This window comes from Typopeltis vanoorti, chromosome 3 (assembly GCF_054136105.1).
Source record: "Typopeltis vanoorti isolate ZY-2024b chromosome 3, IOZ_Tvanoo_1.0, whole genome shotgun sequence".
Lineage (NCBI taxonomy): Eukaryota > Metazoa > Arthropoda > Arachnida > Uropygi > Thelyphonidae > Typopeltis > Typopeltis vanoorti.
Window position 1 is genome coordinate 120,778,680 of NC_143551.1, and position 27,196 is coordinate 120,805,875.

The 27,196-nt window shown below is 35.5% G+C and overlaps 1 protein-coding gene across 3 annotated transcripts in view; it reads right to left on the minus strand.

Moving 5' to 3' along the window:
- The window catches only part of LOC150108520 (F-BAR domain only protein 2), a 521,764-nt gene that overhangs the window by 472,943 nt on the left and 21,625 nt on the right, over positions 1-27,196 (minus strand). For all 3 annotated transcript variants that reach the window (XM_090390828.1, XM_090390826.1, XM_090390825.1), the window contains exon 2: positions 24,183-24,274. In XM_090390828.1, coding sequence (XP_090246954.1) covers positions 24,183-24,274 — 92 coding nt within the window. The remainder of the gene's footprint in view (positions 1-24,182; positions 24,275-27,196) is intronic.

The window sequence follows — 27,196 nt, forward strand, 5'->3', positions numbered from 1 at the left end:
TATTGGACACAACTCACAGGATATTCTGGAAGAAAACCATCATGCTCCACCATAATAAATTTAAAAAGGAATCTGTTTTTGGAATTTGCAGCAGCACTAAGCAATTAAATTTAAACAAGTACGGATGCATAAAACTTTGGAAAAACAATAATTGTCAGAGATCCCAGTTTATATCCTAGGCTGCCTACAAATGCCATAGAGGACACCACCTAGATAGGACTTTAGAGTCACTCACATGTTTCATTAAGTATTGTATTGTCTTTGTGTGTGTGTGTGTGTGTGTGTGTGTGTGTGTGTGTGTGTGTTACAAGTGTTATTTGTATTCTCTGAAGATGTCTCAGTGACTGAGATGAAATATTGGAAGCATTAAAATTAGTTTTTAATCCTTTCCTAGTGCTGTCAATACTCCATTAAACCTCCAACATGAAATTCAACAAGCGACAGAACACAAGATAAATACAACAACAATCAATTAACCAATGAAACAGATGCTGCATGATAGAAGAATCATAATTATTTCTGATAATCACATAGGATGAGAATCCCCAACACTTTCAGGAGAGATAGGCAATCATTCCAATTCAAATTATGCCAGTGTAAAAGAGCTTCAGAACTTTCTTTGAAGAAGCGTTCATGTTTACAATTGCTTTACAACAGAAAAGGCAAGCCTTATTCCAAAGGATACTGTGTCAGATATCAATGCTATATTACAAGACCAGACTTTTTAAAGTAGTACTGATGTTCACTAATTCTTTTTTGGCAGAGTGCCTGTCTGTCCAGTCACATTACATTCACAAAGACCTGGTAAACACCAACTAGAGACACAGAGGTGAAAGTTTTTTTGTAGATGATAGGAGATTAGAAATTTTGTTGATAGGAAAATATGCAAGTATGAGGTGAAAGTTCAAGATTTTGCCTATAGATTCAGAGATGTAAGAAATACATAGGATTGAAATTCTTGTAGAAAGGCTTATACATGATTATTAATTAACTTAAGGAATTCACAACGTACACTAGAATATAAATTAAATTAAATTTCAATATATATTTCCAATATTTCATCAACGTCACGTTGCTATCTTCAAAGGAACTTAAAATAAAGACACGTGCACTATACACAGTAAATGAGGACGAAGCAAGGAAGCTATTGTTTCTCCTAAAAGTCCTGATGGTGTCACCCCTAGCGAGCTATGTAGGTATTCTTGGCAGTTGGGCTGAAGGTAGGTCTCCTGATGTACGTCTCCAAATTTGGGGCAGTCTCATGCAACCAAATTTGTTGAGATTTGGCATGTTTCTTAGAGCTGAGGCTGATTCCATGAAAAGTCTTTCAAATTTGAACTTGGTATGGTGTATTATTGTGGCTTTCTTCCACACCATATTCTGTGGCATTATCCAGAGCATGGTCTGCAAGACCAGAGTGGCTGTACTGGTGAAAACGGATGTAGTCCTTGTGGCAGGACAGCGAATATCAGAACACAAGGACTACATCAGTTTTCACCAGTATAGCCACTCTGGTCTTGCAGACCATCCTCTGGATACATGAGAAATGACTGCCCAGAGAAACGCTTTTCTCTGGGCCTTTCCAGATCTATGTACAGATCCTTGTTATATTTTCACGATTTGTCAACTATTTGTAATAAAGTGAAAATATGATCTTGACAAAGCATATTTAGCTTAAACCCAGTTTGTTCTTCTCCAAGTTTCTCTTCCATAATTTTTCTTGGCCTTTTCAATATGCTTGCATAAATCTTAACTGAAACATACAGAAATTCCTCTGTAATTCTTACAATCAGCCTTATTCCCTTTATGAACAGATACTATGATAGCTCTACTCCAATAATCTGGAATTTAACCTTCTGACACCAGAATGAATTAACACTTCTATATCTCCATATTTGAACATTTCTAACTGAATATTATCAACTTCAGTAAACTTCCCACCTTTCAAGCTTTGCCTCCCTAGCTGAATCAATGTTTTCTTCCAAATTTGTCATTAAGACTGAAGTTTGGTTCTTGTTTTCAAACTATTTCATTTACTTATTATTTTATTTTTTTTCCAATAATACTTGTATAGTTGAATCTACAATTCACCTGAAAGAGGTGCTGAACTTTAATTCTTTTTAAAACTTTCTTACATATGTGCTTTTCAATGCCATTTTTATCTTACTTAAAACTAAGTGATGGTCACTTCCAACTTCATACCTCATTGACTATACTATTGTATAGTCAATGAGGTTTTTCTTAAATCTTGTCTTCTTTCCATATGAAGATGTGTGCATCTTTATGTTGCAAAGATGTTAGTAATGACTAGTCAGTATGCCCCAAGCAGAAATCCAGCAGATACTTACCAATATTATTAGCCTTGCCCTTTCCACCAAAATGTTTCTACATGCCTCATGAGATTCACTTTCTACTCTCCTGTTTAGATCTCTAACAAGGACCACCTTTCCCATTTTCTTTATGTCAGCTGCCTGATCTAATGACTTGAAAAATTCCTGCACTTCTTCCTTAAGAGAACCTTCTGTGGGACCACAGACACAAATAAGATAAAATGTCCATTTTCGCATATAACTGAAACTGCTATCCAATAAAGAAGTTTATCTTCATGTTTGGTGTTGAATGCTATTGCTACTCCTTCCTTTCCTTGATCATTACTAGTCAAATATATCATCCTATATTAATTATTTAGTAAGATCTCAAACATTCAGTAAGGAAATTCCTCTAATGCTCACTATGATAATTCTACTCCATCTGGAACATTTTATAACCCTCATATCTGAGCATTTCACCAAATATTTACTCCAGCAAGCTTTCTACATTTCAGGTTTCTAATAATTTGTTCTCCCTCAAATTAGGGAATGCACTCCAGACTGCATTTCTCTTTAATATCTTCTACACAACTCTGTCATTAATTCCATGATTCGTAATCTCTCATTTGTGAGAGAGAGAGAGAGATTACAAATTATCATTTGTAATCTCTCTCTCAGATTACAAATGATAAAAGACCTGATTTGCCTTGAAAACATTTTGGACTAGAGATCCACACCCTGCTTACTGGTGCAAGGTTCAAGATTATACAAAAATAATAAAATAAATATTTTACAAATCCTTAGCCCATCGACAGTACCACACGTTTACAACCTTTTATGAGCGAGTGGCAAGACACATGCTAATCTTATTCCAACAACAATATTTTCAAGTTTGCACTGCCACCACTCTCACTCAGGTGCCATCTGTAGACAAACAGCCTTTCTCTTACACCTTGAAGTCTATGATACATCCACTAAAAGTCTCTCTCTCACTATCACACTTATGTTAATGCACTCATAGTTTTATTTTTTCACATTTCAGTATCACTATAACAACACCATTTAGTATCACATCACATTATCTACACTTAGACAAATCACTTCTTCCAGCCAAATTCACTTCCACTTGTCCTTCTTCTCAATCACATTTCCTGCTTATTCTTTCCAAAAAAAAAATGCATCTTTAACATCACAGATGTGTGTGTGTTGTTATCATATCCTTCATAATGACATTCCAACAGAACAGTGTACCTGTTGTACATTACCGTCTTTCCTTTTCATCTTACTCTTCCACTGATACTTTGAATCTTCCACTTGCAACTGCCAATCTCTTTTTGTTACCTTATTAAATCTCTCTCTTAAGATACTTACTATGCACATATCTTTCATAACATCTTCGCTATCACCATTCATTCACTACTCTGCTGTCTCGCTTTCTTCTATGCATACTCTCAATGACTTTCAGCTCTCTGATGCTATGTAATAACTGTCATATTACATTCATTCTCGCCAACTGTTTATGTTTCACTTAAAAACACAATCCCTCACTCTAACCACATCATTTCCTGATTTAATTTTTTTTTTCACTTCTCAACATGATCATAATTGCTTTTAATCCTCTTTTTTTTTTTTTTTTACTGCTGCTCATACTATTCTCATTCAACATCTCACACTCAGAGCACTCACTCTCCAAGTACATTCTTATTCACTGCCACCACATTCATTCTTTTGCTTCCTGCTAAGTTTCCAACAACAACACTATACTCAAATCATACTTCACATACTTTCTTTAAACCCTTAGACCTCACTAACAATCTTGAGTAATAAACCTATGAAATCCTACCAAAATGCATAAAGATCATAGACTGTGGAATAAACTAAATGCTTTCAAGAGAAAGCAAAAATGCTATACTCTCATCTGCATTTTACAAACAAATTTAGCAATGAGGCACCTAATATTTTATTATTGAATCTTTTGACAGGTTTACATGTTGGATGTTATTCATAACTTAACAGTATTACAACACCAAAAACAACACTAAATTATAAAATGATGTTTATTAATTAGCTTCTATTTTGCTGGATTTCAAACCAGCATCTTCAAAACAAAATAGAAACTAATTAATAAACATCATTTTGCTTTTTTCGCCATCATTTTTGCCAAATTAGAACTTCAGATAATTTGAATAGTTTATATGTGACATTGAGTAAATGAAACAATTCAAACTATCTAAAGTCCTAATTTGGCACCCTCTAATGTTATCATACATTATAATTCTCAAAAAAGATATCAAAACCAAAACCAAACAGTAATCATTGTTCAATTAGTTTCAGGACTATTTCCATTTTTTATTAGCAAAACAATATGAAATAGTAGTTAAAGTTGCATAGGAGTTGATCCAAAAATGACTGTTCTCCCAAATTTTTATCAGATTAATGCAGACATATTTGTTAAGGTTAGGAGAATGCTTTATAGCCATTGCTGACTAAAAATACTCGCTGACCTATAACAACTTCTATATAGCATGCTGGTTTTCTGCCATCTAATCTGTGTGAAGGGATATCAAAAGCACGGTCTTCCAGTCATGACTTGCCATAATAATGATAGCAAATGTATTTATGTTCTCCAAGACAGATGTTAATGGAGCTTCCTGTCTTGCAATACAGTTAATATAAGTCATAAATTTATTATTTGTTATAATGATCAAGTAGATAAGTTTGATATAATGAAAATTGACTGTAGGTCTAAACACTAAATTAACATTTATCACAGAGAAAAGGTGTTTTGTACATTAAATAGAAAAGGCTAAGGCTATTTACTTCATTACCAGTTACACAGACTATTTACTTCTAGGACCTCTATTCCTCCTTCCCATGGTCCAAATGCTGCTTCTGTTGTCTTGATCCAAACACCTGCTCAGACAAAATAACAGAAATAATTCTCACAGCTGAGTTACTGGCAATCACTCTTCTCTTCCAATTCTTGTATCAGTTACTTGAACAAAGTTTACTCCACTCTACCAAGCACTCTCTCCATATCATCCACAGTCTTTTGCCAGAAATAAATTTGAAGAATCCTTAAGAACCTGAACAGAAACAAGGCATATGGTCTTGATGGTAATCCACCTATTGGGTTCAAAACTTGTGCCCCAGAAATAACACACATCCTGTATCACCACTTCATTCTACCTACTCAACTGGCATCTAACCTAAAGCATAGATAGTTAGCCAATGAACTACCATCCGATTACTGTAAATTCTGTTTTCTCTAAAATTATGGAGGTCATCAACAATTAATTCCTTAATCAGTGGCCAGCAATATGAATTCCACAGCAGATTTTCTAGCTTTTACCCTCAAACTATAGAAAAATGCAGAGAAACTCACATAGCTGCTCTCAACATTTCAAAAGAATTTGATTGGGTTTGGCATAGGGCCTACTTAGCAAACTGCCATAGCTTGGTCTGCTTTCCATACTCTGCAAATGGATTATCAACTTTCTCACTGGTTGCTCACTATATGTCATGGTGGTTGGTTTTCACTCTTCAGATTTCCCCTAAGATTCTGAGCTTTAACTCACTCTTCCTCTTGTATATAAATGATCTGCTCTCACCGACTTCAAATCCTATCCATAGCTTTGTTGATGATAATACACTTCACTCCACCTTTTTCATTTGATAAACCTTGTAGTGCTCAATTCTTAGAATCCATGCACCATGACTATGTTCTGAGCTCTGACCGTTAGCAACCTTTTATACTCCAATGCCACCAAAATTCAGTCATGTCTGATCTCATTCAAGAAAGGGCTCAACTTCTTTTCCCTAAATTTCGATAATATCCAGATATTCAAACATGATCAGATTCCTTCTTGGACTGATCTATACTTCCAGCCTTTCCTAGCACAAACATTTCGATCATAACTTCTGCAACTGCCAAAAAACTTACTTTTTCATACAATATACTACTTCACACCTTTACTGCTGCTAAAGCTATACAATTCCCAAATCTGCCCAACCATGGAATAATGCTCACATATTTGGGATGGTGCACTAAAAATTCTCTAAAGTTGCTTGATTCTAATTAACCAGATTGCCAGAAGGCAATCTGGTTAATTCCCTCTCTCACATATCCACTTCAATTCCTTTCCCATAGATGTTCAGTTTCCACTTTATGGCTCTTCTACAGATACTTTCATGAGCAGTGCTCTGCTGAATTGGCCACCATCATTCCTCCAAAATCATAAAAAACAAGAACTACTGTTAACCAAAACCCTTTTATAGTCCAGCTTGAAACTCACCGAAAACCAACTTCGCTGCCTCCTATTTCATTCCACAAACTTCTGTTCTTTTTCAACAGCCTCCCCCAATCTGACTTCCAAAAAAATTGCAATCTACAACTGTTTTAAAAAAAAAATCCTCCTTTTTTCTTGCCCACATATGGTGGCGCTGTACTGTTATAGTTATTATGATGTTTGGTATGTCAGATATATATAGAGGGTTACAGAAATAAAAACTTAAATTTACTTGCAACAAAAAATTTTACTCATATAATTTTAGTTGATATATTGGTATAATGGATAGCAATGTTTTCCCACTAGTTCAGGACACACAAGTATACATCTCATTTGAAATTGGAAGTGGTCACTATTTAGTTTTGAGCAGGATAAAATTGTATGTTTTTTCACTATATTATTTCAGGAAATTACAACGTACTAGGATATACATTAAAATAAATTTTAATATATTTCTATATTTCGACAACGTCACGCTTCCATTTTCAAGAACTTAGGTATAAGATACGTGCACGCAGGCACAACAAAAACAATAAATGAGTAAGAAGAATGAAGCTATTATTTCTCCTAAAGTCCTGATGGTGCCCTCTAGCGGGCGATGTTGGTATTCTTGGGCGATAGTATAATATAGTATATTAGTATAATAATATAGTGAAATCACCAACAAACTAAAACCATGTAACTCCATACCCCCCCCCCCCCAGTATTTATGGACTCCCAAAAATACACAAGGAAAATGTGCCATTACGTTCCATAGTGGATGGCATTGATTCCCCCACATACAAACTAGCTAAACATTTGGCCAAAGCTCTCTCACACTATACTGGCAACACACCTTCATACATAAAAAACTCAGCCCACTTCAAAGCCAGCATAGAAAACCTTACACTCAAACACACTGACATAATGGTCAGTTTTGATGTCTCCTCCTTATTTACAAATGTCCCTCTCAAAGAATCCTTAGAGCTAATCCAAGCTAAATTTCCTCCCGATATCACAGCCCTATTTCAGTTCACAATGAACTCAGGCTATTTTGTTTGGCAAGGAAAATTCTACAAACAAATAGAGGGGACAGCCATGGGTTCTCCACTCTCCCCACCCTTGGCCAACTTTTATATGGAGACTTTTGAAGAGCAAGCCTTGAACTCTGCCCCACAAAAACCAACCATTTGGCTTCGCTATGTAGATGATGTATTCGCTATTTGGCCACATGGCTCCGATGCACTCCTCTCCTTCTTAACACACTTAAACAACCAACACCCCAGAATCAAATTCACCCTGGAAGAGGAAAAAAACAACTGCATTCCGTTCTTAGACACACTAGTCACCCGCCAGCCTGATGGAACCTTGGTTTTCTCAGTATATAGAAAACCCACCCATACAGGCAGATACATTCACCAACAATCCCACCACCCCCTCACAACAATATGGAGTCATTAAGACACTACACAACAGGGCTAAACTTATCTGCTCTAATGACAATGCCCTAACCACAGAACGAAACCACATCCTCAACACGTTCTCAGCCAATGGCTACCCCCCCCAAAAAAAAATATTAAAACCAGTAAACCACAACCCCCCCTCCCCCTCACAACAAGGATTACTCTAAATCCATCACCATACCTTACATCCGAGGCACCTCAGAAAAAATCACAAAAATCCTAAAAAAACATAACTTAACTTCCTGTTACAAACCATATAAAAAATTGGCATCCCTTATCCGCTCAACAAAAGACCAACCTCCCCCCTAGACCTACCTGGTGTGTACCAGGTCCCTTGCAGCTGTAAGCTGTCCTACTTCGGCCAAACAGGCAGGACAGCAAATATCAGAATTTCAGAACACAAGGACTACATCCGGTTTCACCAATACAGCCACTCTGGTCTTGCTGACCATGCTCTGGATACCTGCCATAGAATACGGTGGAAAAAAGCCAGGATAATACACCGTAGTAAATACAGATATGAAAGGCTTTTCATAGAATCAGCTTAAGCCCTAAGAAACGAACCAAACCTCAACAAATTTGGCTGCATGAGACTCCCTCAAATTTGGGAAACCTACATCAGAAGACCTTCAGCCCAATCGCCCAAGAATACCAACATTGCCCGCTAGAGGGCACCATCAGGACTTTAGGAGAAATAATAGCTTCATTCTTCTTACTCATTTATTGTTTTTGCTGTGCCTGCGTGCACATATCTTGTACCTAAGTTCTTGAAAATGGCAGCGTGACATTGCTGAAATATAGAAATATATTAAAATTTATTTTAATGTATATCCTAGTACGTTGTAATTTCCTGAAATAATATAGTGAAAATGCATAATTAACGTCTAAGCCTTTCCACAAAAAATTGTATGTTGATACTGAAAAGAAGAGTGGGTAAGATTCAGCCAGAGAGGCATGCAGTGAGGTTGTCTGTAAGGATAGAATAAACAGAACTCCATGGTGGACTAAGGAAGTTAAAGAAGCACTAAAGGAAAAGAAGAAAGTATATCGAACGTTCCTGGCAGGTCAGGAAATTAACAGCCATATTAAAAACAAAAATCCATCCTGAAGTTCATGTATCTGTATTTCATAATGTAGACATCTAAGAGAGTCAGAGCACTGACTGCACTTGTTGACTACTACTCTGTAGTGGCAATGCATTTAAAGGAAATAGGCAATGGAAAAAGGGATGATGATGCTGCAATATCAAAAGGCAAGTTAAAGAAAATGAAGATAATGAAGAAAGGAGAATCCATTCCTTCTTCTGATAAGCACAGAAGTGTTGAAAGTAATAGGGTAATCAATGTGTTTCGTGGGATGAGTGTTTATTATTATACGTCGGAAAATTAGCTTTTCTTTTATGGAAATTCTAGTTTTTAAAGTGTTAACTATTTTGCTTGTACAACAGTTGGAAAATTTACATGTAAAGCACGTGACTTTGCATGTTGGTAACCAATTCGTACATCCTTTATTTCTTTCTCCCCTTCAGCATGAATTGACTATTCTTAGCAATCTGCCAGCCCTGATTCTATATGCACTATGGATGTACAATACATAATTAGAGAAAAGCAGAGGACTGGCAGAGGCCATTTCAGTGGAGCAACACTCGTGAAAGTAGCTGTTAAATAGACAATGCAGATAGTATCTATTACAAAGTGACTGGAGGGAAGAATCTTTTTTTTTTGGGGGGGGGGGGTCTGAGATCATCTATTAAGCAGGCTGTCTTCTATATATAATGAAGAATTCTTAGGAAGGATTTGGGTGTACTATTCCAAATATGAGAACAATATTTTAAGTTCAATTATATTTGGGAGTTATAAAATGCTAGGAGGTGAGAAGGAGAAAAATGTTTTGAATAAAAAAAAATAAGACAAAGTTTTTTTATTATATTAAATTGTCATTTTGAACGGTTCTATTCACTTCTGGAATATCCTAAGGCTCTCTCTCTCTCACATCTCAAATCTTATCCAGATGCATGATTCTGTAAATAATAACTTTGGTACCTTTCTAATAAAGTTAAGATTATATTGTATATAGTTTTACATAATGGGAGAAAAAAAAATTAAAATATTACACTGTTTAATAGTTTTTACTGGAAGTGTTGTGCAGCCAAAGCTAAAAATTTAATAGCAAGTTAAAAGTTTAATTCCTTCTCATTTAAAAAGGTTTTTATTTCTTCTAAATGAATAATCATTAAATGTTTAAAATTTCTCAAGTCTATAAAAAAGAATCCAACAACTAATGTTTCATTCAAGTTCAACCATTTTATGATAATTTTATATTTATTATATAAATATATATAAATATTTATTAATATATTGATTCAATTCTGCAGAAATACATGTAATGTATAGAGGAAATTAAAGAAATATATTTATACAGAAATATGCTTTCCTTTAATGCGAGTTTAAAATAACACATCACAAGTCAGTTTCTGTTTTCATTTATTGTTCATAATGAAAGGTGATTACATGTAAATTACCATAAACAAAATAATAGGAAAAACAAATATTAAAAATTCATGAAAACAACAAAGTAGGTAGTACTCGATGTGGAGCCAGATTTACTTTACACCCAGTAACATGATCTGTTCTTTGACTTGTCTTTGTAAGATAATTGTTTTTAAATAACAATATTAAAAAGCATTTTCATCATGTAAAAATTCTCAAGAATGTAATTACACTCAACTAATTCATGTTGTGAGCTGTGAAAATAAACTTAGGACAATACTATATTACAACTGTACACCTACTCAATGAGTAAAGATGTTGGAAGATATGATATATAGATGTGGTAAAGTATTTAATCAGATTGTATGATTTTAATTTGTGTTTATAATTACCAGTTTATTTTGTTAATGAAATTATATTGTGAGAAAAGTACAATTAATTTTTTTTAATAATACACTGTCTATTACATATGTTGTGCATAGTGTATATATGTGTAAGGTTAACACTGAACTATAGAATTAAAGGCATGTGTTGCTCAGTGGAAGTGGTGTTTGCATCCACAGTGCTAGGAAGCCTGAAGGACTTAGTCCGATTCTAGTAGAACCCTGACTATTTCAGATAATAAAACAGTGTTAGCCATCTCTTCACAGGATGCCACTTAAAATAGTCTTGGGCCAGCTATCTCTGAATGATTATTAGTGGCGATTGAACTGCCTACTCATTCTCAAAGTTAGATAGGACTAAAATGACCTCACATACTCCCTATAAGGGAATAAAAGTAGTTGATTTTTTTTAAACTATATTGAACTAAATGAATGCACTAATTTGATTAAAAATTTATTTATTAGAAATGATAACAGGGGTGCTTAAGGGTCAAAGCTGTATAACTGAGAGGAGACCTCCACATAGCCTTTAAAGGAATGCAGAGAACCGACCAGGGCTTCTGGCCCAATGTCCAATTCTCACCTTCTCATGGTGCACCCTGTTGGGTATCTACTTTGATAGTGAACGAACGAGGATGGGCTGGCAATTTGGGATTTAGCCGACCAAATTGTATTCTTATTGGTTAAACCAAAATAAAAAATGATGGTACAACATGACAAAATTTCATGCCGGCTTGGGCGTCGCCCGGTTAAACAAGGCCCCCGTTGTTTTCGCAGGGAACCAGGGCGAACAGCGAAAAGTCAGCTACTGGAACAAATCTTAAAACAAACCCCAACTCAACATCACCAGAGTTAAAGATCGGTACTATCAACGTAAGAAGCCTGAATGGCAAAGAAATGGAGCTAGCTGAGGAATTAGATAAGTACCAGATCAACATAATAGGGGTGACTGAAACAAAAAAGACCAAAACTGGTGAGATCTTTCTGAGCAATAAATACAAAATGTTATATTCAGGCAATGACAATCAAGGAAAAGAAGGAGTAGCCATAGTATTCAACACAAAATACGAGGCTAATCTTCTTGAATGGCAGTCAGTCTCAAGTAGAGTAATGTGGGCAAATATGAGAATGGGGAACTGGACAATGAGACTTATTTGTGCCTACGGTCCCACAGAAGGTTCTACTAAGGTAGAAGTGGAGGAATTTTTTGATGCTTTAGAAAAAGCAACTGACACAATGAAAAAGGAAAAGTTGGTCCTTGTTGGGGATCTAAATAGAGTAGGAAATGATTGTGAGACATACAAAAATATTTTGGGAAAATTTGGAGAAAAGAGCAAAGCTAATAATAATGGCAAATATCTGTTGGATTTTTGCTCAGGACATGGACTGGTTATTACTAACACCATGTCCCAACATAAAAATGTGCACAAATTCACATGGAGAGAAGAGGCTAGGAATAAGAAAAGTCTCATTGACTATGTTATTGTTGATAGTGATGTTTTCTCCCTGGTGCAGGACACCAGTGTACAGAGGATTTGAAATTGGAAGTGATCACTATTTAGTCTTGAGCAGGATAAAATTGAATTTCATATTGAAAAGAATAACATGTAAGAAAGTTTTAAAGCGAATAAAAGTTGAGCAGCTCTCAGATGTGAACTGTAGACTAAAATACAGAAAGATTATTGAAAAGAAAATGAAAGAGTTTGAGAACAGGAATCAAACCTTGGAGATTCAGTGGCAAACTCTGAAGAAAACATTGATTGATTCTGCCAGAGAGGCATGTGGTGAGGTTGTGTGCAAGGATAAAAAAATCAGAACTCCCTGGTGGACACTGGAAGTTAAAGAGGCAGTGAAGGAAAAGAAGAAAGCATATCAAAAGTTCCTGGCAAATAAGTCAGCTTTTACCCTTACAGAATAATGAGACAAATGTAAGAAAGCTAAACAGTGTGTAAAACTAGCTAAACAAAAGTCATGGGAGGACTTTGGCAAGAATATAGAAAATAAATATCAAGAAGGTGGCAAAATATTCTGGAGGTTGTTGAAGAAGCTTAGGAATGGAGGAAAGAGTGCTGTAAAAGGAATTAGAGATGATAAAGGTGACATGAAAACAGGAGAAAAAGATATCCTTGAAGTATGGAGTAATTACTTTGAAAAACTGCTAAATGAAACAAGCAGTGATGACAGCACAGTGATAAAAAACACTGACCAGGCATGCAGTCAGGAATACATATCCATACTTGAAGTAGAAAAAGCCATCAAAGGCTTGGAATGTGGAAAGGCAGCAGGAGTAGATGATATTCGACCAGAAATGCTGAAATATGGTGGTATAAAAGTCTTACAGTGGTTGCACTGCATAGTTCAGAAAGCCTGGACAGAGGGACGAATTCCCGATGATTGGAGTAGAGCTCTCATAGTACCCATATATAAAAAGGGAAATAAACTGAATGTGAGAATTACAGAGGTATTTCCCTACTGAGTGTTCCTGGCAAGATCTATGCAAGTATACTTGAGAAACGGTTGAGAAGAATTGTGGAAGAAAAGCTTGGTGAAGAACAAGCTGGATTCAGGCCAAATAGAGGCTGTCAGGATCAGATCTTCACTTTACGACAAACAGTCGAGAAAGCATGGGAATATAACAAAGATCTGTATTTAAGTTTTGTCGATCTGGAAAAGGCATATGACAAGGTGCCAAGAGAGAAGCTTTCAATACGCTACAGTTATATGGTGTCAATGGGGCATTATATCAAGCAGTACTTAAGTCTTTATTTGAGTTGTAAGTCAGCAGTTAGAATTGAGGGAAGTACAGAAAGATAGTTTAATGTTAAATCTGGTGTGAGACAAGGATGTACATTATCCCCTCTGTTATTCATTATCTATATGGATCACATTATGAAGGAAAGTGGTATTAAACCTGATATCAAAATTGGAGATGTTAATGTCAGCTCTTTGCTTTATGCGGATGATGTTATACTTCTAAATAAATCCGCTACAAGTCTGCAAGATTCTCTGACTAAATTGAATACCTGTTGTAATAGATATGGTATGAAGGTGAGCATTAAAAAGACCATGAAAATAGGCAGAATCATTAAAAATGTCAACTGTGTTGTGAATGGAGAACCTGTGGAACAAGTAAAACATTTCAGCTACTTAGGCACGATTTTTACTGAAGGTGGTAAATTAAATATAGAAATAGACAACAGAATCAGCAAAGCTGGTATGGTGGGAAGTCAAATGAATAAATACATATGGAATAAGAGAGAAATTAGTCGGAACACTAAATTAGCTGGATACAAGACAGTGTTCAAACCAGTTTTAACTTATGGATCTGAGAGCTGGGTCAGAAGTAAAACACTTGACCAAAGACTAGAGACCGCAGATATGAGAGTCCTGAGAAAGATTATAGGCGTGAACAGATGGCATCAATGGCAATATCATATTAAAAACGAGGATATTAGGAAAGAATTTGACATTGTCTACATCCAGGAATGCGTTAACAGAGCTCATCTCAGGTGGTATGGTCACTTAAATAGAATGGGAGAGGAAAGATTAGCAAAACAAGTGTTCTCTGCCAGGTTGGCAGGAAAACGACCCAGGGGAAGAACAAGATATAGGTGGATTGATACGGTACAAAGTGCCTTAGATGATAGAAATATAAGATCTGATAATGTTGGGGTCTTGACAAGTAACAGACTGATTTGGAGGAAAATTGTAGATAGGAAGTTAGTAATGATGTAATTTTTTTCATGTAGTACTATCATATCCTGTACACCCCTTGAGGGTACATGGCAGGAATTTGATGATGATGATGATGATGATGATAACTAATATAATTTAAATGTATTCATGATATGGAAAACTTTTCATTGTTTTGCAATGAAAAACTTACATGTTTACAAGTAGTGCTGTAACTATTATGGCAGCTCATGTTTCTTGCTTTGTGATAAAGACCAAAAGTGGGAAATGTAGTGAAGCAAGCATGGAATGAAAAGAAAATTATAATATTGCTGTGAGAAAAATGAGATTTTTGGAACTCTGAAGCAGATATGTCTTTCATATAGAAAGAAAAATGTTTAAAATTTAACAATTGTTATATTACAACAATGACAGTACAACTGTTGGGGGAGGGGAATACTGCAGATTGAGTTTTTAATTACTATTATTATTATTATTATTTTCGGGCTACTCCAGGGAGTCCTTAGACTCATCAAGCCTAAACATCATGTCCACACAACTATACGACATTCTCACAGTATCTATCATACCTTACCTTGAACTCGCTCACTGTCATAGCACCCACAACAGACTCTGGCAGCTTATTCCACTCATTTACCACTCTAAAATTAAAGAACCCAGCTCTAGCATCACTGCTAACCACACTCTTGCCCAACTTCCATAGGTGTCCCCTAGTTCTCCCACCACCAGTCCTGATCTCAAAAATATCCTCTGAATTAATCTTATAGAATCCTTTTAGCAATTTGAATGTCTCGATCATATCTCCCCTTTTCCACCAATCAACCAGTTCCTGCAATGCACAAATCTTCAACCTGTTCTCATATGGTTCATTCCATAGACCTGCTATCATCTTAGTCACTCGCCTCTGGATCCTCTCCCCCTCCTCCCCATCAAGAAGGAACCGAAGTGACCAAATCTGGGCACAGTAGTCAAGATGAGGTCTTATCAAGGCTCAGTACAGAGGTACAATAACTTGCTTGTCTCTGCTCGTTAAGGTATTTTTCAACAACCAAGTGAGTTGATGAGCTGATTTAGCTACTTTTGCAATGTGCCCCCTAAACTTCATCTCCCTATCCACCAACACTCCCAAGTCCCTGGCCTCATCAATCTCTTGGAGTACAGTTCCACCCATGTGGTATACTGCTGCTAATCTTTTCACCCCAAAATGCATAACCTTACATTTTGTCACATTAAATTGACATCCATTCTCCTTAGCCCAGAACTCCAATCTATCTAAGTCATCCTGCAAGACTTTGACATCTTCTGCATTCACTATCGCCCTCCCCAACTTTGCATTATCAGCGAAAAAATGAACTGTTTCACTTAGATCCTTCCCTATATCGTTAATGAACAGATTAAACAGCAGTGGTCCAAGAACAGAACCCTGCGGCACCCCACTAGTCACAGGCCGTCTTTTGGACTCCACTCCTGAATAAACCACTCTTTGATATCTCTCCATCAACCACACACCTATCCATCTCACCAACCCTATAATCCATTCCCATATGTTGCAGTTTACGGATTAGAATTGCATGTGGTATCCTGTCAAACGCCTTTGCCAGGTCCAGCAGTATCACTGTAAATCCATTTCCCTTATCCAGTTCAGTCGTCACGTTCTTATAAAACTTGAGCAAGTTACTCAGGCATGATCTACCCTTTACAAAGCCATGCTGTCCCCTGTACAGTATCTCATTTTCATCAATCCATTCCTGTATTTTTCTCTTGACTACTTTCTCCAAGACCTTGACAACAACTCCTGATATGCTGATCGGTCGGTAATTTGCAACCATAGTCTTGGATCCTCCTTTATGCAGTGAAACTATTTTCCCCTCTTTCCACGCCTTCGGGACTAAACCAGACCCGAGACTCAGATTAAACAACATGGTCAAGGGCACTGATAATTCCTTAGCCGCTTCACGCAAGACCCGTGCTGGTATACCATCCAATCCCACAATGTATTCACATTAAGGTTCTGTAATAGACTATTCACTTCCACTTCGTTCATCACAATTCCAGTATAAACTAATGGTTCCTTCATTTCTTCAATGTCACCACCTGGATGATATACTCTTGCAAAATGCGTGCTCAGTAACTCCACTATATTGACTGGTTCAGTGACCTCCTTACCATCGTCATTCCTTAAAATCATTTTGCCATGTACAGTTTTTTTCTTGCTTGCAGCATATTGAAAGAACTGTTTGGGATTCTCTTTTGCTTGCATAGCTAGTTTCCTTTCATAATCGGCTTTTGCTGTTTTTACCATACTCGTTACCCTTCTGGCCTGCACTTTATACCGTTCGTGTGGCTGCAGGTCACCCCTTTCTTTAAATTCCCTCCACAGTTGTTTCTCTTTTTGCAGCTCAAGCTTAATGGTGTTATTCATCCATTTAAACCCTAATTGTTTTACTATTCGGACCCTAGGTATACAATCAGCCATAACCTCCTGTAAATGCTCCTTGATCACTTCCCATGCTCTATCAACGTCCAGCCCTTGCAGTTGTACATGCCATGGCACTGATCCAAGCAATCTCCTAAGCTTGTCATACTTGCCAGCACGGTAATTCCACATATACCCTGTCTTAATCAAAAATTCCACACCTTTAGCCACCTCCCAGGTCAAGACCTTATGATCACTCTCACCAATAGGTGGCAACATGGTCATATTCATTACAGTCAAATTGTGAGATGCTATTACCAGGTCAAGCACTCTCACACCCCTAGTATTTTCAATTACATGCTGTCTCAGATAGTTATCCCTTAATAATTGAATAAAATCCATTTCCTTCCTCACATGTGTCCTCTCCTCCTTCCAATCAATGTTACCATAATTAAAATCCCCCATAATAATTACCCTCCTTCCACTCATTTCATCAATTTGTTTATGCATACTATCTCCACCATCTATTCCATCACCTGGCCTATAGCAGCACCCAACTGTATATTTTATTTTGCCAGTCTCAATCTCACACCAAATAGCCTCAAATGAGCTCCTTTCACTAACCTGCAATACAACTTCAATTCTCCTTGGCTGCAGTTCATCAGCTATCATCAATAACATCCCTCCCCCCATTTTATTTTCTCTGTCCATCCTAAACACACTATAACCTACACATTCTATCCCACTAACTATATCATCTTTCGTCAGCCATGTTTCACTAATGCCAATAATCTGTGGCCAGGAAGAGCCAATCAAGGCCAAAAATTCTTCCTTCTTGTTCCTAATACTCCTGGCATTAGTATACATGAAATGCAGTGATCCCTTTGTCCCACCCCTATCTTGATGTGTTATTCTAAATGTCCCATTCCCATTTTTTGTCCTTAGTGCTGGCTCAGATACATTATATATATTTTTACACTCAACTGTCTCACTGATGTCTGCATATCCACTACCCCTCATCCTTGGTAGTTCTAGTTTCCCTGGTTCTGCACATCCATTTTCACTTCATTCAGCACCACTTTTTCCAATCTTCGCACACCAAGTCCATTCAAATGCAGGCCATCCATCTTGTATAAGTCCTTTCGCCCATCAAACTCATTCCACACCACACCGTCTGCATAACCTATGCATAATGTCATTTGCGATTATGGCCCTCCTCCTAAACTCCTCTCTGTCATACCGTGGCAACAGACTCACCATTCTAACTCTGTCACTCTTTTCTTTCGCTACCTTTAACAATACTTTCAAGTATTGTTAAAACTATGAAAAAACAGTCTTTCACATAGAAAGAAAATATAAAGTCTGAACCTTAAAAGGAGATAAAACGACAGAAGATAGTGAATAGGATTGGTTTTACATTATGATTTTTTAGAGAAAACAAGAAACTAAAATTGCAAGTGTTTTTACAACTCTTTAGAAGATAGTGCTGTAGTTTTCAAATTAAGGATTTCAGGTCCAAAAGTTATACTTCGAGCTCTCTGGAAATAAAACTTCTTTAATAAATTCAATAGCAGCCATTCCATGATCAAATAACTGGACAGTGAATGAGATGGTGTTTTAAAAAAAAAAAAAAAAAAAAAAAAAAAAAAAAAAAAAAAAAAAAAAAAAACATATATGAAAAAATAATATATTTTGAATGCATTTAGAACAAGGCAGAAAACTCACTCTCCACTTGTATCTGAAAACTCACCTGTGGTGAGTTGGCGAGTGGATTTCTGAAGCCCTGGTTATGATGCATGCAGAAGTCATGGAACACAAATGCTAAGCATGTTCATAGGTTATGTTTACTGATATCAATTGTCTGTTGATAGACAAATACATTTTGGGATATGAAAAGAAAAAGGAATAAATAAGGTTCACATCGTGTAATTTAATACAGTATATATAAACATATTCAGTGAAGTCTGAAGAATATTAATTACTATTTGTGATATTAGTAAAAATTTAATTTAGGACAGTATGCAAATGGAATTTCTTAAGTAAAGTTTAGTAAATGGAAGCCAGATAAGACAGCAGAACTTTTTTCTTCTTATGAGAATTCATAATGTTGTTATATTGTGGCTGCTAGTACGTTTGTTTAAGTTGAATATTATGAAACCCCTATTTTGTGAATGAATCTTCACACTGTAAAAGACTTATTTAACTGATCTACAAAAAACTGCTTATTTTTCTAATAAAAGAATACAAGAATTTCCTTAAACACAGTTTAGAAAGTGGTATAGCAACAGGTTACCTGAGGTAAGATAAACATCTATCTACCGCAGGGAGTTTAACCTGAACCTAAAAACAGAATAAAACTAAAGGGTCATGTTGGGGATTTAATGGAGTATTAACAACATTGAGAAAGGATTAAGGACTATTTTAATTCTTCCAATAGTTCTTCTCAGTCACTGAGACATCATCAGGGAGTATAAGATAACACTTGTAACATGAGGACAAGATACTAAAATATATCTAGATAGGGCCCTCTATGGATCAGGATCTCTAAGAATTAATGTTTACCAAATTTTGAGAAGTTTCTTGCATCTGTATTTATTTAAATTTAGTAAATTTCTGAATGCAGCTGTAGATTCTAAAAATGTGATTCACATGTTTCATTTAGTATTGTTGCCTTCAATGTGTCTGTATAACAAGTTAGTTTGTACTCTGATAATGTCTCAGTGACTAAGATAAAATATTGGAAAAATTAAAATAGTTCTTAATCCTTTCTCAGTGCTGTTAATAGCCCATTAAACCTCTAACATGTCTTCCCAGCACTTAAGCATTAACACACAGATATTAATTATTCATAGTGAACAGATGACAGGCAAGACAAGATTTAAGTCAAAACTACATTTATCTAGTAATTCTCGTAGAAAGGCTTATACCACATGATTACTAAATAACTTAAGGAATTCACAACGTAAACTGGAATATAAATTAAAAAAAAAAAAAAATTACCAAAATCCTGAATAAACATGACCTGACCTCTTATTACAGACCATATAGAAAATTGGCATTCCTTATCAGCTCCACTAAAGACCAACCGCTTCCCCTAAACCTACCTGGTGTATACCAGGTCCCTTGCAGCTGTAAGCTGTCCTACTCTGGCCAGACAGGCAGGACAGCGAATATCAGAATTTCGGAACACGAGGACTACATCCGGTTTCACCAGTACAGCCACTCTGGGCTTGCAGACCATGCTCTGGATACATGCCACAGAATACAGTGGAAGAAAGCCACAGTAATACACTGCGCAACAAGTATAAATTTGAAAGACTATTCATAGAATCAGCCTCAGCCCTAAGAAACATGCCAAACCCCAACAAATTTGGATGCATGAGACTGCCCCAAATTTGGGAGATGTACATCTTGAGAACTTCAGCCCAATGAGCAAGAATACCTAATATAGCCCACTAGGGTGCACCATCAGGACTTTAGGAAAAACAGTACTTTCCTCGCTTCGACCTTCATTTGCTGTTTTTAGTGCCTGCATGCACGTGTCTTAATCTTATGTTCCCATGAAGATGACAATATAGGAAGTATACATTTATCTAGGCAATTAGAACAGCTGGCCTTTCTAAATACATGTTGGGATACAAGAGATTTTTAGTTCGACCTAATTGTGTTGAACTAAAAATCAAGTTCCATTCTAAATGGAACTGGATCCTTAACCCTCAGCCTTGGTCCATTATCTCAGACATTTCAGAGGCATCCAGCCAAAATTCTTAAAAATAAGCATACCAAAAAGTATAATAGTTTGTGCAATTCTAAATAAGTCTAGTACCTGCACTTCCTTCATTGCTACAGCAAATTCGTCACCAAGGCTTAGGCTGCTTACAGCATCTTTGTTGAGCCTTTTTGAAGACAGATTCACTACAATATGGAGAGGTTGAATTTGCAGCTGGATTTAGAATTGCACAAACTATTACTTTTTGGTATGCTTATTTTTAAGAATTTTGGCTGGATGCCTCTGAAATGTCTGAGAGAATGGACCAAAGCTGAGGGTTAAGAATCAAGTTCCAATTAAAAATAAGCATACCAAAAAGTATAATAGTTTGTGCAATTCTAAATCCAGTTGCATATTCAACCTCTCCATATTGTAGTGAATCTGTCTTCAAAAAGGCTCAACAAAGATGCTGTAAGCAGCCTAAGCCTTAGTGACGATTTTGTTGTAGCAATGAAGGAAGTGCAGGTACTAGACTTAATGTACAACATAGAATACAAAATCTGTAACTTAGCTCCTGAAAAAGCCAAAAACATCAGTCATGAGTTGCCAATATTTTTTCCTAGTCTTTGCTTCCAAATAGTAATCAATCTTCTGGCCAACTTGCTGCTCTCAGAAAACTAGAAAAAGATTATAAGTAGATAATCACTAGAGTAGATAAAGTAATGCCACAGTAGTTGCCACTGAATACAAACGTAAAATAGATATTATTTGGATATTATTCTCCACCAAAATGCTGGTTAAAAAATTAAAAAGCCTACTTATAAAAATATATTCCTGACCTGACATCACAAAAACTCTTTGGTTCACAAGCCCCCCCCCCCAGATATACAGGTTACCTAAAATCCATAAACATGACTCCATCCTAAGACCTATAGCAGTTACACTGTTTTCCAATGCTATAAATTATCAAAACAGTTAGCTAACTCTCTTACGTGTTTCACTGGTCATACCACATCCTATATAAAAAACTCCACCCATTTTAAAACTCCTATTGAAAATCTAACTTATTGGCAGGATTTGAGATTACCTCACTGTTTACTAATATTCCCTTGAATGACAGCTCACACTCATAAAAAATGTTTTTCCTTCTGACATCATAGATCTCTTTTCCTTTGCCATACCAATTCTGCATATTTTTATCGAAAGAACAAAATTTACAAACAGATAGTGAGAACTGCTATGGGTTCCCCACCCCCATCACCCCTACTTGCCAATTTTTACATGGAAAATTTTGAAAAATGAGCCATAAAGTCAGTCAGCCCCCTCAAACCTTCTAAGATATGTAGATCTTAGATCAAGAATCCAGTTTACAATGAAAGAGGAACCTAACAGTTTACTTTTCCTAGACACCTTAATTGACATGCCTTCTGAATGGTAAGCCTCCTTCACAGTATACAGAAAACTCACTCAACAAAGGCAGATACAAAAAAGATACATTCATAAACTTTCTCACCACCATCCCTCTCAACAATATGAAATCATTAAAATTCTAACCAACAGAGCCTACAATCTTTGTTCCAGTGGAACTTCTTTCAACAGAACTCAACCATATACACAACACCTTCCTATCTAATGACTACAGTTTTTGCAGAATTAAAAAAATAATTAATCCTTCCCCCAATCCTCAGCCATCTCTTCAGAAGGATTTCAGGAATGCCATCGCCAATGTACATCTGATAAAATAAGCAAGTCCTCAAAAAATTACAACTGTGCCCAGCTTTTTAGCCAGACCAGAAACAATTCTTATCTGTTCCACTAAAGATCAGCTCCCTCCTCTTAGTGCCTGGAGTATTTAAATTGCCGTGTTCCTGCAAGTTGGCATACTTCAGACAGATAGGTAGATCAACCATCATCATCAGTTTGTACTCCCTGATGATGATGATCAACCATCATCATCATCAAGGAGTACAAACTTACACTTGTAATAACACACACACAGACACACAAAGGATAGATAAACACGATGTACATTTGCAATTACAATTATCTGGTTTTGTGGACCATGTACTGGATACCACTCACAAGATGATCTTCTAGAAAAAAAAAAAAAAAGCTCCATCATAGTAAATTAAAAAGATTGTTTTCAGAATCTACAGCTGCACTCAAAAATCAACCACCAAATTTAAATAAATATTAATGCAGTAAACTTCCAAAAATTTGAGAAACATTAATCTTCAGAGATCCCAATTTACAACCTAGACCTCTTACAAAAGGCCACAGACAGTGCATCACCTAGATAGCACTTTAGGATCTTATCGGCGTTTTTCATTTAGTATTGTTGCCTTTGTGTGTGTTATTACAAGTGTTAGTTCGTACTCCCTGACGATGTCTCAGTGAGATGAAATATTTGAAGAATGAAAATAGTTTTTAATCCTTTCTCAGTGCAATTAATATTCCATTAAACCTCCAACATTATGACCTCCCGGCACTTGAGCCTTAAGACAAAAACTGAAAGGTTTAATTCTGGTCAGCCATTTAAGTTCAGTTCAGTGTACTTCTTAATTTATCTTAATGTTTTTATATTAAAGGAGAACAACTGGTTGAATGTGTGTGTTCCTCCTAATAGTAACCCTACCAGGAGGTAATTTATTCCTACATGCTCCATTGCATATAATTCATGTAGCTTCCAAGTACTGATTAACATTTACATTTCCGATTTTGTATCAATAGTCATATTTACATTTATATTTTTACACCTATATGTACATATTCGTGTGTGTGTGTAAGACAGAACCAAAAATATACTCATGTATATTTTAGTTCATGCTGTCTAAATTACTCAGAGGATATGGATCTAAGTGACCCAATTCAAGATATCTATATATCAAGATCAAACTTAATATACAAAATAATAAATAAGGTAAAATTAGATAGAATGTGCCTTCTCAATAATGAAATAAAATTAGTTCATCAAAAATGGCACAACTGCTGCAAGCTTCTGTTATTTACCTTGCCTAACTTTGGAGATCAAATTAGTTTATATCAATCATGAAGAGAAGCTGAATTTTTCTTCATTTTTAGCTACTAAATTTAAAATTATCTGGTATTATTTTTTTGTCAACAGAGAAATGAAGCTTGACTATACAAAAACTGCAATTTAAGAAAAACTTAATGGATAAATGGTTTTCCCAAAGGTTATATCTTAATGTTGCCAGAAAATGCTACAATGTATTCTGCATGGGTTGGCATGCACATAAGCTGCAAGGTCTTGTTAATGTTAATTCATCAAAACATCAACTACAGGTTTTTTGAAGTTTTTTAATTACCATAGTTTTACGATAGCTTATATGGTGGTTTAATCATAACATATAATCACATTAGCAAATAAAGCATTTGTTAAAAAGAAAATTATGAACAGATGAAGTTGCAACATATTTTTGAAAGCTGCAAACCTTTCTCGGAAAAAGTCACCAAGATCTTTGGTTGCAATATAACCATACTTCATGTTATGATAGAGAACATCAAATCCATTATTGCCTTCTCCCTAAAAAAAGGAAAAATTGAGAAAAAAAATTACGATATTACTAGAGAGCAGATATTATGAGAAAACAATAAAGAAAATAATAATTCATTCAAACTGATAATTTCACACTGACCAGATGGAATTCAATGAAATTTGGTTTTCAGAATCTCACTGGCAGACCAAAATTATATGGCTCAAGTATATAAGCCAAATCTGGGTTGGAGTTCAATAAAACAACCTTTTGACACAAGCTTGAATTTGCAGTACCACCACTTAAAGATGCTAAGAAATTAGTAATAATATTTTTGGTTACAGATCAGGTGTTGATCAATTTTATTAACTTAACCAACTAGTTTTGCCAAACTTTAACTGTTGGCATCTTCAGGGCACTTACATAGAGGCTGAAACAATCTCACAATTATGTGTAACTATAAAACTGACAAGAATAATTACAAATAAAATAGTATCGAATGTGCACGAAACACGTATCACGTGTACAAGATTAGCTAGCTGTTGCTAAGGAACTTTCTGTAGTTTCTATTAAAGTTCATTTCTTTTGTTTTTAAAGATTTGATTAGGGTTTTCCATATCTCTGGGAGTATTAGGCCTTGAGAATATGTAGAGAAATGAGAATATAGGCCAGAAATGTCCTGTCTGTTGTTTTTGATATAGCCAATGTGCTCTTTTTGCCTGATTTCAAGGCTTCTCGAAGTCTGTCCGATGTAACTAGAGCCACACGAGCATGGAATATTATAAACTCCAGCATATTTATAGAAAGGGTGGTTGTCTTTTGGAGATCTTAGTAGTTTACGAATAGATTGATATGGAAACTAGTTGGTTAAGTTAATAAAATTGATCAACACTTGATCTGTAACTAAAAATATTATTACTAATTCTGGATCATGAAAATAAACCTTCATTATGCTAAGAAATTATATTATTGTTTAATCCTTTATCAAAGTGTAAGCAAACAAAGTTTGCGTGAAGTACCTTCATGAATAGGCTACTTGTATATAGATTTTTTTATTTTTTTTTTATTTTGAATTGAATTTTTATAACACAAAGACATCAAAGGTCATACTGTGCCAGGATACAGGTCACAGTGGTACATATGGTAATTGGTTAGTAGAATAATTACAAACATCCATGCCCTTGGAAGAATTCAAATCTGCAGCCTCTTGGCTGGAGAGTGAATATGCTCCCTAGTTGGCCACTTGGCCAACCAGACCAGCACTTGTACATAGAAGTTGACTTCACATTAATTGCTTTAGTATCCCATACTACTAGTCTAGGTAGTCGTCCTTCCCATTATACACACCCAAAAGGATGTGTTTTGCATTATGGGATGCTAAGGCAATTAATGTAAAGTCATCAGTTTCTAATACAAGTAGCTTAGTCATGAAGATACTTCACAAACTTTATTTGCTTATACAACTTGGATAAGGGATTAAAAAAAATATAATTTCTTGGCAACTTTAGTTTATTATAACCAGGTGAAAAAACTTTCTATAACTAGCTCTAATCCAGAGTATTTTAATAATAAGGTATCTGTATATGGGAAATATATGAATTCTGCATTACTTACCTTGGTATCTCTTCTGGGTTTGGCTCCCACTGAACATTGAATGTTCGTCTTTGAGTTTGCTTATTTCTTGGGGAGTAGAGAGGCTCTGCTCAGTGGTAGGTTTCTGCCTGTCACTGAGTAGAGCTATCACTAAGTTTCTTGTTCTGGAGTGATTCTTTATGATCACTGAGATTTTAAGAGATCTTGGAGATCACTCAGTTTTTGGAGAGGTATCCCCATGCTTTAACATACCTCAATAAAAGGTCGATATTGGTCTGGGTGGGCCCTTCCCATAATAAATAACATTTATACACACCTCCAAGGGTGTGTACTTTGCATTATAGGATACTAAAGCAATTCAACCTTGGTATATAGAAGTTAATGTGAAGTCATTATCTTCTATATACAAATAGCCTAGTCATGAAGATTCTTTACAGGCAAACTTTGTTTGCTTACACTTGGATAAAGGATTAAACAAGAATATAATTTCTTGGCATTGAAAGTGAAAAAATTTTCAACAATAGTACTAGCATCATTCAATACTCGTGAATAACAATTGTCACGTACATACATTATGATAATTTTCAAAAAACATTAAAAAACAGTCAAATATGTTTATATTATGTCATATATTATTTGCAATCATTATCGTACTACATTGGACCTTCAGCCATAATAATAAGCAACTTCAATACCATTTTATTGCATGCTATTTTTTTAACTGGCCATCGCCCCCCCCCCCCCACCATCATTCAGTGCCAAGCTAGTTTATATTTTCCTTTGTTCTTCAGAGATCCAAATTACAAAGCATTTGTTTTCACAAACATTGTGAAACCGAGTGAATAGAAGCTATAATATATATATATATATATATATATATATATTCCCCCCCATGTCTAAACCATATAATAAGGCTTTCACATTGATACTGATCTTTATTTTAATTTTATTATATTTGGATGATCTACCATATATTATTTGATCTTTAGAAAACTATATTTGCTTTTAATCTTTAAAAGGTACCTGTGACGTGACTATAAACAATAAATTGCAGGATAACCAGAGTAATTAACTTTAATGAAATGAAAGTACAGATATGTGTAGAAAGGCTTATATGTTCGTCGCACATGTTGTTTAATTTTGATGGTATATATCAGAACACAGAATTATAAGTAAATAATTATTCATTGACTTGCAGAAAGTAGAGATATTTCGTACATCATCAGCATGTAGAAACAAGCAAATCAAAGAAATGGGAATACAGCAGTCAGTAGTTTACCAATTAAAAACTGTTGCTGCATGATAGAAATTAATATTAATAAATAATATTATGAAAAATTATTTTTGATGATTACATAAAATAAGAATCTCCCAAACTT